Raw genomic sequence first — 13,499 nt, 5'->3', positions numbered from 1 at the left:
TTAGCTATTTTATATTCAAATTTATTTTGTTCTGGAAAACTTTTATATATCATAGGAATTGGTATTAGAGCATTTTGTTTAATTTCATTTTTTTCTAGAATACATTTTTTAGTTAATATTATATTTAGTATAATAATAGAAAAAAAAAATTTATATATTTTTAACATAACTTTATACTTGTATAGTAATATTGAAAAATTTTTTTTAGAATAACTTTTGAAATAATAGAAAATAAAAAAATAATATTTTATCAAAAAAAATTGTTTTAAATAAATGCTTAAAAACTATAATAATGTTATTAAGTATAACTACATTAACTACTAATCTTTTATATTATTTAAACAAGATAAAACAATTAATTGCACATATTTATCTTAGAAATTACTTTTAAAACTATTATTACTTTTTATATAATTATAATACACTACATTGCCTTATAAATATTATTTAAATTATATTTTACTTCCTACTTTTATTAATAGAAAACAAATATAATTGTTGTTAACTTATCTTTTTAAAGATAACAAAATTAACAAAAAAACTTTCTAAACCTGAATTATAAAAGAAAATTTTTTATTTTAACTTTTTCTAACTTTATTGTTTTTTTTTATAAATATAAAAATAATTATCAAATTATATATTTAAAAAAATAAACTTAATATTTGTACTGATTAATAAAAAAATTTAGAAACAAGTTAATTTGATTTTTTATTTCTTAATTAAAATTATCTTTCTTGTTAATTATATAAAAAAGTACTTAGAAGCGTGATAATTTTTTTATCAACACATTAATATTTATAATACTTTAAATAAATTTATTATATATTGAAAAACAAGAATTAATTTGCTTTTTTTTTAAATATATATATTGTAAATATGTCTATTTCTATATGATTTTTGAAATTTTAACTTATATAATAAATTTATAATTATAAATTTTAAATTAGTAAAATAGATTATAATATGGTGAATTAAAAAATTTTATGTAATATTTAGTAATTGATAATAAAAAATATATTAAATTTTTTATTATAAAAAAATATTCACCAACAAAAATGAAAAATATTCTGATAATATTATATTTATTTAATATATTCCTCATTTAATTAAAATTATCATATAATATAAAATTGATTTTGAACAACAATTTATATTAAATATTTTTAGAATGAATTATAAAAATTTTTATTTATTTAACAATACTTTTAATTATAAATATATAATGAATGAATGATTTCTTTTTTATTTAGTTAACATATTTAAAATATGTATAAAAATTATATTAATATTTTTATTTTATTTTTCTTTATTCAATTTGTAAGTTTTATTATTAATTTAAAGCATTTTTCTTTAGATATATAGTCAAAATATTTCATATTTAATAAGAAATAAAAGATCAATAGCAATTAAAAAAAATCCTTTATATAGTAATCCTATTAGATATTATATATCAAATGAAATTAAAAATAAAGATATTATTAAAAAATCATTAACTTACCTTCAACATTATACATGTTTAAAATTTAATGAAATAGAAAATAAGATTGACATTAATGGGATAAATTTTATGCAATCAAATCAAAATAGTATTGATTTTACATATTATGATAAAAATATTTCTTTTGTTAATTTGACAATACAATGTATAGAAGATTTAGGTTGTTTAAAACATTTTTTAGCTGGAGCACTTGGATTACAACCAGATTCTTCTCGTGCTGATAGAAATAAATTTATAAAAATAATGGAAGAAAATCTTGATAATTTATATACTAAATATTATAATGCTGAAAATGGTTATTCTACAAAAATTTTTAATACTGGTTTTGATTATGGTTCAATTATGCTTCAAAATACTACATATGGGTCTAAAAATGGTCAACCAGTATTTAACTCTAAATTATCACCATATTATGATTACATGATTGGTCAAAGAAATGATTATAGTCATAATGATCTTAAATTAATTAATTCTTTTTATTGTCCTAATTTTTGTATTACAAAAATTGAACCATGTTTTAATGGGGGTTATCCACATCCTTATTGTCAAGCATGTGTATGTCCTGAAGGTTTTGAGGGTAGACATTGTAATATTATTGCACGTTCTCAAGGTCCCTGTGGTGAAACTTCTTTAAAAGCATCAAAAGATAAAAAAATATTAAATATAAAAGGACAAGGTAAATGTATCTTCTCAATTTCTTCTAAAAAAGGAACTACAATTGATATAACAGTAGATTATGTAAAAACAAATAATAAAATTCGATGCTCACAATATATGGGTCTTGAAATTAAACATCGTTATGATAAAGGTGCAATGGGACTTTGTCTTTGTGGTGAGTATAGAAATATAACAATTCCTAAAACAAAACAAAATGTTGTGATTATTTATAATGGAAAGGAAAGTGATCATGAATTTAAAATTTCTTATAAGATGATTAAATAGAAAAGTAAAAATTAAATTTTTATAAATTATTATCATTATTTAATGATAGCAAAATCAAAAAAAAATAAATAATATATTTATGTAAAATTAAAGATTACAACCAATGATTACTCAAACAATTATATTATTACTTTACATGATAAGAAAACCATTAATTTTAAAATTTTTTCTATATCAAAAATTTATTGAAGAAATTGTTTTCGGATTAATACAAATTTTAAAATCAAAATAACATTTAAATAAATATTTAAAAACACAAAAAAAAAGTAAAAAATGATTTTAAAGTACATACTTTTTAAAATCATGTTATATTTTTGTTATCAAAAAATAAATATTAAAAAAAAATATTTAATTCAGTATAAAACATAAATATAAGAAAATAAAATATTTTTATTTATTATAAAACTATATTAAAAAAAAAAGTTAATAATTATAATGATATAAAAAAATTAATTTCTTTAAAAAAAAAGAAAACGTTTTTTTTTAAATTAGTAATTTTAATTCTACTCAGTTGCATTGAATTCAAATTTCAAAAGTATCAGTTTTTTATTTAATCATATTTTATGGGTATATTAATTGATATGATAATAATTTATATTGTATATTATATATATTTAAAAAAAATTTTTATGTAAATTGAATTATTAAATATATTATTAATATAGCAAATAAAAAAAAATTATATAAAAAAATTTTTATCAATTTAAATAGTTTAAATATACAAAAATAGATATAATTTTTTGGTATAAATAAAAATTTTATACAAATGAATAAAAAATTTTTATAATAATTATGTAAAATTTTTTTATAATGAGATAAAAGTGCTTTCATAACCTAAAAGTACTACACGAAAACTTTTTTTTTTGTATTGACAGATAAAAATTTAACAAAAATCAAATTAATTATTTACATAAAAAAATTATCACAACAAAATGACATATTTAAAGTAAAATTATCCACAAAAATTTATTAAATAAAATGAATAATAAGTTTTCATTAGTTTTTATATTTTTATTTTTATTTGGAATAATTGTAAGTCAAAATTTTGAATATTTTATTTAAATTTTTAGAGTTTATATGGAAACTATATCAACGCAGAAAGAGTAAAAAGATCAGTTGATGTAAAATCTATACCAAAATTTACTTCAAATTTTAATTATTACATTGATAAAGCAATTAAACTTACAAAAGATATTGATACAGCTTTTAAACACATATGGCATTATACTTGTTTTGAATTTACAAAACATGAAGATTATCCAGATAAAAATGGAATGGTCTTTAGATATTCTAAAAATGAAAGTTATTTTACTTATGCTTTTAATAAAAGATTGGCATATGTATATTTAAATGACGAATGTTTGAAAAACACAGGATGTGTAAAACATTATATTGCTTTTGCATTTGGTTTACAACCTGAAATAAATCGTTATGATAGAGGTAAATATGTAGAAATGCTTTGGGATAATCTTGAAGATGATGGTAAATCATTTTATAAAAGAGAAGATGGTACTAAAACTCGTATATTAAATACTGCTTTTGACTTTGGATCAATTATGATGCCATCACAAAGTTATAAAGCTAAAAAAGGCAAAAAAGCATTTAATATTTTAGCAGAACCTGAATATGAAAATATGGTTGGTCAAAGAGGAGAATTTTCACATAATGATCTTAAAAAACTTAATGATATGTATTGTGGTAATCGTTGTGTCAAAAAATTGAAAGGATGTAAAAATGGTGGATATCCTAATCCTGATTGTGGAAAATGTTTATGTCCTAATGGATATACTGGAAAATTTTGTACACAAACACAAAAAGGTTTTGGAAAGTGTGCAAATTTATGGCTTAAAGCAACAAAAAAAGTTAAAAAATTGTCTATAAAAGGAATTGCTAAGTGTTATATTTCAATTACCTCAAAACCAGGAACAAAAGTTGCTATACATGTTGTTAATGGATTAACACTAGATAAAAAACCATGTAATGACAACACTGGTTTGGAAATTAAATATCGTCATGACAGAGGTTCTACTGGACTTTGTTTATGTGGTAGTTTTAAAAATGTAACAATTATTCCAACATTTAGTCAAGCATTGTTAATTTACTATGGTGATAGAGACAATAATTATGTTAATTTGGAATATCACGAATATAAATAATGAATTTATGATTGTATCTATATCTACTTTTAATTTTTTAAAAGATAAAAGTTAAATCAAGTATTATTTTTCTTTTTACTTATAAAAGTTCAAAAAAAAAAAGAAAAAATTACTAAGTTATAACATTTAATTATTTTTAATTAAACATAAAATATTAAATATTCAAAAAAAAAAACAAAATTTTTATAATTACTTTAAAAATAAAAAATAAATATTTCATTATTTTAAATATTGTTAATACTTCATATTTTGTATAAGTTTAATTAAATTTTTTTAATAAGTATAAATACTTAAATTTATTGAAATTTATTAATTTTAAAATAAATGTACAATGTGCTTTAAAATTATTTATTTCTTGATAATTGTTTGAATTACAAATTTTTTAAGATTAATTATATGTATAGAAAATTAAAAAACACATTAAAAAATATTTTTTAGTAATTACTGTTTAAAAAAAGTATATTTATTAATAATTATTAATTTATTTCTATCACATCTAAAATTATTTAAAAATTATTTATATAAATTTGACAATTTATCAATTATATAAATTATACATTAAGTTGCAATTTTAATAATACTAAAACAATTGCTTAAAGTAAATAAAAAAAAGTAAATATAAAATATAATTAACAAAATTACTAAAATAGTATTATAATTTTATTTTAAAATATATATATATTCCTGTACTTTATATTATATTATTTTTGTATTTATCTTTTATTAATTTGTCATATTGATATTTTTTTCAATATATTACTAAATTTAATTATGCAGTACTTTTTATTTATCATTCTACTTTGGAAATGTTTTTCAATCACATTTTTATAAAATAAAATAGTAATATTATTAAATGGATTACAAATTGATTGTAAATTTTATATAACAAAAAAAAAACTAATTTAATAGTTTTAACAAAATTTTAAATAATATTTAAAAAAAATATATTTAGATATTGTTTTTACTTTATGAAGTATCAATAAATGTTAAATTGTCATAAAAAAAAGAACATGTTAATTGACAAAAGCAACAAAAATTATTTTAATTTATTTTTAAATGACTTAAGATTTATATCGCTCACATTAACATGCTTTTTTTTGGCTTCTTCTAAGGAACTTTGTATTAAATCTTTAGCTTGGTCTTCTGTAAGAAGTATATCTCCTTGAAATAAATTTGGATCTTCCAAAGGACGCACTACTGTTGTCGATTTATTTTTAGATTTTTTATTTTTTTTGTTAGATTTTTTGCTAGTTTTTTTTTTAGGCTTTTTTGTAGTTTTAATTTTTCCTTCTTTTATTAAAATTCTTTTTTCAATTTCATTAAGTATTTTAGTAGCATTTTTAGTTAGTTTTATTTCATAGCTATCATCTTCAATAAAAGGTGTCTTTGTTTTTTTTACAACTTTTTTAGTAGTAGTGGTAGTAGTAACAGTGGTTGTTGTATCAATTTTTTTAGTAGTAGTGGTAGTAGTAACAGTGGTTGTTGAATCAACTTTTTTAGTAGTAGTTGTATTTATTGTATTTGATTGTATGATACTAATAGGAAAAGTTTCATATACGTAATCAGGTATTAGTTCATTGTTATTGCCTTTTGATGTATGGTTATTTTCATTTGAAGTATTATTTCTGGGAAAAAATAGTTTTTGTAATAAATTTATAATGTATTCAGGTAAGTAATTAAATGTAGATGTTAAATGAACTTCAGATGAAGTTTTTTTCATAGTTAACGAAAATGCATTTGAAGATGGTATTGTCACATTTGTTTGATTATAAGAGAAAGTTTTTTCAAGCTCCTAAAAAAAGTGTAAATTATTAAAAAGATAAAATAAACTTACACAATTAGTAAGTATGACAATAGAAAATAATAATAATGCATACTTTGCAATTATCATGGCTAAAAGTTAAATCATATATTTTATGATTATTTTATTTTTATTTTACATATTTTATATATTCATTTTTATTATATTAAAAGTTTAAAAAAATATTAATTTTAAATTTTTATTCCTTTACTTTAATAAAGTAAAATTTTTTTTTCAAAAACCAAACAAATATTTTAATAGCTTTATCATAGTATTATTGTTGTTCAAATATCTGAAATAAAAATAATAATAAACAAAATGTTATTAAATATATTTTAACTAATAAGAAAAAAATTTTTTTTCCATATTTATTGATAACATTTACTCATTTAGATTTTTTTATCATTAATTAACAATTTTATAAAGCATTTTATGTTCTAAAAATTATCATTCTGCTTTATAAGTATAGTATAAATTATCAATTTTTTAATTTATCCAAATTTTTTTCTGGTTTTTTGTCATCAATATTTATATCAATTTTTGAAACATCAACACCTTTTCTTGCAGCTTCTTTTATGGCACAATCAATTAACTCTTTTGCCTGTTCTTCTGTAAGAATGATATCACCTTGATAATATACATTTCTTTCTGGAAATTGATTGTCAAATTCAGGTTTATTATTTATAATAGGTTTAATTATTTTTCCTTCTTTTTCTAAAATTGCTGCTTCAATTTTATTTAATATTAAATTAACTTTTTGAGTAACAATCATATCATTTTGTTTTCTTTCATCTTGAACTAAATAGTTATCTCTTGAAGTTGAATTTTCATTTATTCCACTTGAAGTTTTATTAATTGATGAAGAATTGTTTATATTTTGGTCAGAAATTTTATAAAAATCCTATAATTTTTAATTTAAAAAAAAAAGTTTTTTAGAAACTTACACAATTTATAAATAAAATGATGACAGTTAATGATAGAAAAATAGAATTAATTTTCATTTTAGTAAAAAAAAAATTTTTTTTTCTCAAATAAGGTTAATAATATCACTAAAATTTCTATTATTTTAAGTTACTTTTAATGTTTTTTTTATACAAAAAAATTATAAAAATATAAATTATAATGTTTTACTCATATATTAAAATTTACTAAAGTTTATTAATCAATTATTTAAAGACACTTGTTATTATATTGATCAATTAATTAATGAAAATGTATAAAGTATTAAATAAACAATTTAATCAAAAAACTCTTAACTTATTTGGAAATTAATTATACAAACTGTATATTATGATCACAATAAACAACTATTTTATACATTTAACTTCAAAAGTTTTATCAAGAAATTGTATTTCAAGTATCTGAATTTTATATTAATAGGCAAACTAATTTATTAATTGTAGTAAATTTAATTTAATGTTTTATTAGACATAATTTCTGTATTGATGTCATTTCCAATGTCATTTTTTGATGGCATCTATTAAATCGTTTGTTTATTAATATAGTATTATCAGTAATAAATGCACTTATTAGTTCTATTTAAAAAGTAAATACTTTTAAATATATGATGAATATATTCTTAATGCAAAATAAAATAAAAACGTGAACTTGAATATATAAAAAGTCATAATTTAAAAATAAAAAACATTTTTATAGTTTTTTTTTTAAATAATTGAAATAATAATAAATTTTATTATACTTTTCAATATTCTTGAATTTGACAATCACATTAATAATAAATATATTTAATGTTTTTCTAATTCAGTATCAATATTTGAAGTATCAACATGTTTTTCCTCAGCTTTTTTCATTGCATAATTAATCATTTTTTCTGCTTGTTCTTTTGTTAGAATAACATCACCTTGGAATAAATTTGTATCATAATTTAAACCATTACTATGCATTGATTTTTCCATAAATTCTTCAGGCTCCTCATCTATTATATGATCTTTTTTTAAAATTTTTAAATTTATTTTTTCCAATATTTCATTGGCACGTTTAGTTATATCTAAATCATGTTTTTCTTGCTCTCCTATGTTTTCTCCCTCAACAGAATACTAAATATTTTAAATTAAAATTAAATTTAATATTAACATACACAGTTAGCAAAAAGAATTATAGACATTATTAAAAAAGTAAGGTAGATTTTATTTATCATATTAGAATATTAATTGATTTTTATAATATTATTTCTTTTGTTAAAATAGTTATTTAACATTTTTTTAAAGGTATATATAGTCATTTTTATAAAAGTATATAATAACAATTAAATTGTTTTTGTTATTTTAAAATTAAAAATATAAAATTTTGTTAATACTTAACAATATTTGAACAATCCTTTTAATAGTCAAATGGAAGATAATGTTTTAATAAAAAATTATGTATATTATATTATATTAATTTTAAGTTGTTTTTTCTTATAAATGTTATTTTTGTTATATTAATATATTATTTAAAAATTATTAATAATATTTTTTTTTGCCATTTAAAATAATTATTTTTTGATAAAAGATAATTGGATTTTTTTAAGCAAAGTGTATTTTTCTACAAATGACTGTATTTGTACATATAAGCTTGATTAAACATGTATATTTGATTTTTAAATGTTACATAAAATAATGTTAAAAATATTGTTTTTATTATAAATCTATATAAATATATAATTTTTATCTCATTTATCATTTAAGGTATAATTTTTTAGTAATAATAAAAGTATTATGAAAAAATAATATTATAGAATAAATGATAAAGTTATACTAAATTTTTGTTAATTTCTATATATTTTATCATCATCAATTTACATTTTAAATGACAAAAAAAGTATAAAAATATATTTTTATAGTTATACATTATAATGATAACCTTTTTTGTATCATAATAAATACAATGTAGTTTATTTTGTTTTTTAAATAAAGTGAATATAAGAAAATTATTTCAATAAATATTTATTTTTCTTGTCTTTTTTCAAGTAAACTTTTACAATAACAATATTTTTCATAATCACCTGGTCCAATACATGGTTGAGTATATTTTTTATATGGATCAATTCTTAAATGAGATAACATTGCAATTTCACCATTTTCATAAAAATATGCCTCAAATATTCCTTTTGGTAAAACTTCTTGACGAATCCAAAAAAATAATTTTCCATTTTGTAATTCTTTATATTTAATTATAAATAAACCATTGTTTTTTAACATCAATGGCATACATATATTACTTACATTACCTCTATTAATCATAAAATTTAATGAATTTAAAAAATTATTTTTAATTCTTTTTATTATAATATTAAAAATTTCTTGACTATCCTCCTCATTAATATTATATTTTTTTTGTAAAAATGTTTGATCAAATGTATAAAATTTTTCTCTACACAAACAATGTTCACCAGAAATTTCCATATCAAAACATTCTCGAGATTTTTCAATTTTTCTTAATAAACTTAATCCTTTAATTTTATCATTCTTAATAATTTTATTTAAATCAAATTGTTTTAATATTTTAAAATTATTTCTTCCAGCTTCTGTTGCAATATCAAGTAATGTAGCATATATATCATAATGTGAAATATGTTTGTTAATATTATATTTCATATTTTTTATAATTTCATTATTTTCATCTCTTAAATCATTAGGTACAGAAATAATAAGAAAAGGATTTCTATCTTCATAATCACCTATATCAGTAAAACGATAATTACCCATTTTAAATCCATGATCAGACATTATAAATAAAAAACTATTATCAAAAAATTGTTTGTTCTTTTTAAAATATTTTTGAAAATATTTATCATATTGATAATGTCCTGTAATATGTGAATGAGAAATACTTGAAAGCCATGTTAATGAAAATGTTTTTGAATTTTTGTATGTCTTTAAGAATGATGATAAATAATCCAAATGTAATGAATGACGTTTTAAACATTTTTTATGAAAATTTTCTATATAAATAGATTTTTTTTTATTTTTTAAATGATACATATATGGTCTTGTGGTATGATGAGAATATGAGGTATTAAAACCTTTACATCTTTGCCATGCAAATACAGATTCATCTCCATCTTCTCCAATTAAAATTTTATAATTAAGTTGACGATAATATTTTATGATATATGGTTCATTATCTAAATATTCATTACAATATGATTTTCCTATTTTTTCATAATCAGATGGTGTTACATTACTATTTTTCATATTTAATAATGGAATAACACGTCTATTCATCAAAAAACCATAAGCATTTGGTTGTGAGTTTGTAGCAATTTTATTAAGATATTTAAAATTAAATGCTTTATATGTTTTCTTCAAATAATTTAGTGTCTTAACAAAACCACGTTCAATGTTATATTGTGAAATTGAATCCAAAAGAATTATATGTATACTATATTTATCATTTAATTCATTTAATGGATATGAATCAATTAAAAATGTTGGTTCTTCTTTCTTAAAATTATTTATTTTTACTAATTGAAGAAATAAATCTTGAAATAATAACTTTTTAGTATTTTTATCATAACAATTAACTTCAAAAACATCACATTTAGGTTTTGATTTATTTATGTCAATCCATTCATCAACTTCAATTTTTGTATCAGAAATTCCTACACTACATCTATATTTACAATTTCCAATAAAATTTCCCATTTGATATTTTAATGCACCTTTTTTTAATTTAAAAAAATTATTTAAAAAAGTTTTTTTACATTTAGGAAATTTAATTGGATTTAAAAATTCACCATAATTTGATTTAATAGAATATTCTCTTATTTCACATGTTTTATTATCAGTTTTGTAACTATTTAAAAAATTAATTTTATATTAAATTGTATATCAATAACTTACCTAATTGTAAAACAAGAATTATAGAAAATAATGAATAATACATATTTATTAAATAGTAAATGTATCATTTTATTCAATAAACTTAAATGTAAATGTGATATTTAAATTATAGTAAGAATAATGAAATATAGAACAATTTTTAAATATAAGTCAATTAAATATCAAGGTAAATAAGTTTTTTTTTAAGTAATATTGGTAAAAAAAAAATTTATTTATTATTTTTACAGTAACAATAATTTTCAATTTTTCGAGAGGGATTACATTTTCTAATATATTTAGAATATTGGTCAATTCTAGTTATCGCTAAATTAAGAAGGTTACCTTTTTCATCAAAATATGCTTCATATATACCTTTTGGTTTGACTTCCTGTTTGATAAAAAATACTAATGTATTGTTCTTTGATACAAAATATTTCATATCAAATAATCCATTTTTTGATTCTTTAATTTTAGCACATATATTTTTAGATTTGGTTAATTTAATTTTATTATTTAAATGTTTGATAAATTTATTTTTTATATATCTTATTACAGAATTTATATTAAATTGTATATTACCATTATTAATAAATTTATCTTTAATTTTTTTTAAAAGTTTCTTATTAAGATTATGATGATAATTGTAACATAAACAATATTGACTTGTAATTTCCATTTCTAAACAATTTCGTGATGTTGTAATTTTTCTTAATAAACTTAACCCTTTTATTATATCATTTTTGACAATATTATTAAAATCAAAGTTTTTCATATTAGTAAAGTTATTTCTACTACCTTCAGTTGCAATATCAAAAAGTGTAGCATATACATCAAATTGTGAAATATGTTTATCTGAGTTAAACATTAAATTTTTATAAACTTCACTACTTGATGTTCTTAACTTTTTTGGGGGAGCTATTAATAAGAATGGATTTCTATCTTCATAATTACCTAATTCAGTATTTCTATATAAACCCATTTTAAATCCATGATCTCCCATAAATATTAAAAAACCATTATTAAATAAATTTTTGTTATTTTGAAAAAATGTTTTAAATAAATTATCATATGCATAATGTCCTGTTAAATTATCATGAGAAAATTTTGATAACCATGTTATTGTAAATTGTCTTCTATTTTTATAAGCTTCCATAAATGATTTAAGATATTCTAATTGATAATCAGGATTAATAAAACATTTACTTTTAAAAAATCTACTATTTTTATATTTTGAATCATATTGTAATAATTTTAATTTATGTAAAAATGGTCTTGTTGTATGATGATGAATATTTTTTAAAAATCCTTTACAATCATTCATTGTAAAAATTGATTCATATGAGTCTTCATTAAATAATATTGTATAATTTAATTGTCGATAATATTTACCTATATATGGTTGATTATCAAGATATTGTTTACAAGGATCAGTTGAATTGTCAAAATCTGATGGAATAAAATTATCTGTTTCAAAGTCTTGTAAATCTATTATTCTTTTATTTAATAAAAAAGCAAAACCATTTGGTTTGGAACCATAACCAACTTTATTAAGATATTTAAATATTACTCCTTTATAGTTATCTTTTAAATATTTTAATGTTTTTGAAAATCCACGTAATGCATTAAAATGTGACACTGAATCTATAATAATAAGATGAACATTATAATTATGTTTCACTTTATCAATAGGATAAAATGATTTTAAAAAGTTAACCTTTTCATTTGGTATAATGTTTAATTTAACAAATTGTAAAAATATATCATAAAAAATTATTTCTTTTGTTGTTAAACTTTTGCAAATAACTTCAAAAATATCACAATCAGGTTTAGCATTTTTAATACTTTTCCATTTATTATATTTAATTCTTTTATCACCATTAGGAAAAATACACCTATATTTACAGGTACCATTGAAATAACTTTTTTTATATTTTAAAGTATTATTTTTAAAACTAAATAACATATTCTTATGAATTTTATTACAATCATAATGTTCATCAGATTTCTTAAATTCTGAAAAGCCTGTTTTTATAGAAAAATTTTTAAATTGACATTCTTTATATTGAGTTTCTTCTTTAAGATATTTTACAAATTTGTTAAAATTATACTCCAAATTGTGAATATTATTTTGGATTGATAAAATTTTTTTTAAAAAAATTATATAAATTAAAAAAACAATAATAGAAATATTTAAATAAATCATTAGTATGATAGTATTATAAAATATTTCCAAATTTAAATTAAGAATTATACTTTTAAATTACTATGAAATATAAAAA

The 13,499-nt window shown here is 18.0% G+C and overlaps 7 protein-coding genes across 7 annotated transcripts; 2 read left to right on the top strand and 5 right to left on the bottom strand.

Moving 5' to 3' along the window:
• Positions 1–1,266: 1,266 nt before the first annotated feature.
• Positions 1,267–2,440, top strand: SRAE_2000453300 (Astacin-like metalloendopeptidase; the record flags this gene model as incomplete). The annotated part of the gene is made up of 2 exons (XM_024643414.1): positions 1,267–1,317; positions 1,355–2,440. The coding sequence occupies 2 exons, from the start codon at positions 1,267–1,269 to the stop codon at positions 2,438–2,440; spliced, it is 1,137 nt and encodes a 378-aa protein (XP_024509086.1).
• Positions 2,441–3,418: 978 nt separating this feature from the next.
• Positions 3,419–4,596, top strand: SRAE_2000453200 (Astacin-like metalloendopeptidase; the record flags this gene model as incomplete). Its single annotated transcript, XM_024643413.1, has 2 exons — positions 3,419–3,472; positions 3,511–4,596. The coding sequence occupies 2 exons, from the start codon at positions 3,419–3,421 to the stop codon at positions 4,594–4,596; spliced, it is 1,140 nt and encodes a 379-aa protein (XP_024509085.1).
• Positions 4,597–5,632: 1,036 nt separating this feature from the next.
• On the bottom strand, positions 5,633–6,487 carry SRAE_2000453100 (Hypothetical protein; the record flags this gene model as incomplete). The annotated part of the gene is made up of 2 exons (XM_024643412.1): positions 5,633–6,388; positions 6,431–6,487. The coding sequence occupies 2 exons, from the start codon at positions 6,485–6,487 to the stop codon at positions 5,633–5,635; spliced, it is 813 nt and encodes a 270-aa protein (XP_024509084.1).
• A 388-nt stretch (positions 6,488–6,875) lies between these two features.
• Positions 6,876–7,398, bottom strand: SRAE_2000453000 (Hypothetical protein; the record flags this gene model as incomplete). Its single annotated transcript, XM_024643411.1, has 2 exons — positions 6,876–7,298; positions 7,342–7,398. The coding sequence occupies 2 exons, from the start codon at positions 7,396–7,398 to the stop codon at positions 6,876–6,878; spliced, it is 480 nt and encodes a 159-aa protein (XP_024509083.1).
• A 744-nt stretch (positions 7,399–8,142) lies between these two features.
• On the bottom strand, positions 8,143–8,522 carry SRAE_2000452900 (Hypothetical protein; the record flags this gene model as incomplete). The annotated part of the gene is made up of 2 exons (XM_024643410.1): positions 8,143–8,454; positions 8,496–8,522. The coding sequence occupies 2 exons, from the start codon at positions 8,520–8,522 to the stop codon at positions 8,143–8,145; spliced, it is 339 nt and encodes a 112-aa protein (XP_024509082.1).
• Positions 8,523–9,342: 820 nt separating this feature from the next.
• Positions 9,343–11,043, bottom strand: SRAE_2000452800 (Protein of unknown function DUF229 family and Alkaline phosphatase-like, alpha/beta/alpha domain and Alkaline-phosphatase-like, core domain-containing protein; the record flags this gene model as incomplete). Its single annotated transcript, XM_024643409.1, has 1 exon — positions 9,343–11,043. The coding sequence occupies one exon, from the start codon at positions 11,041–11,043 to the stop codon at positions 9,343–9,345; it is 1,701 nt and encodes a 566-aa protein (XP_024509081.1).
• Positions 11,044–11,449: 406 nt separating this feature from the next.
• SRAE_2000452700 (Protein of unknown function DUF229 family and Alkaline phosphatase-like, alpha/beta/alpha domain and Alkaline-phosphatase-like, core domain-containing protein) lies at positions 11,450–13,183 on the bottom strand (the record flags this gene model as incomplete). The annotated part of the gene is made up of 1 exon (XM_024643408.1): positions 11,450–13,183. One exon carries the CDS (start codon positions 13,181–13,183, stop codon positions 11,450–11,452), a length of 1,734 nt encoding a protein of 577 aa, XP_024509080.1.
• Between the last annotated feature and the right edge of the window lie 316 nt (positions 13,184–13,499).

Source organism: Strongyloides ratti (genome assembly GCF_001040885.1).
Source record: "Strongyloides ratti genome assembly S_ratti_ED321, chromosome : 2".
Classification (NCBI taxonomy): Eukaryota; Metazoa; Nematoda; class Chromadorea; order Rhabditida; family Strongyloididae; genus Strongyloides; species Strongyloides ratti.
The sequence above is the reverse complement of the archived record's forward strand: the minus strand, read 5'-3'. Positions and strand labels throughout refer to the sequence as shown.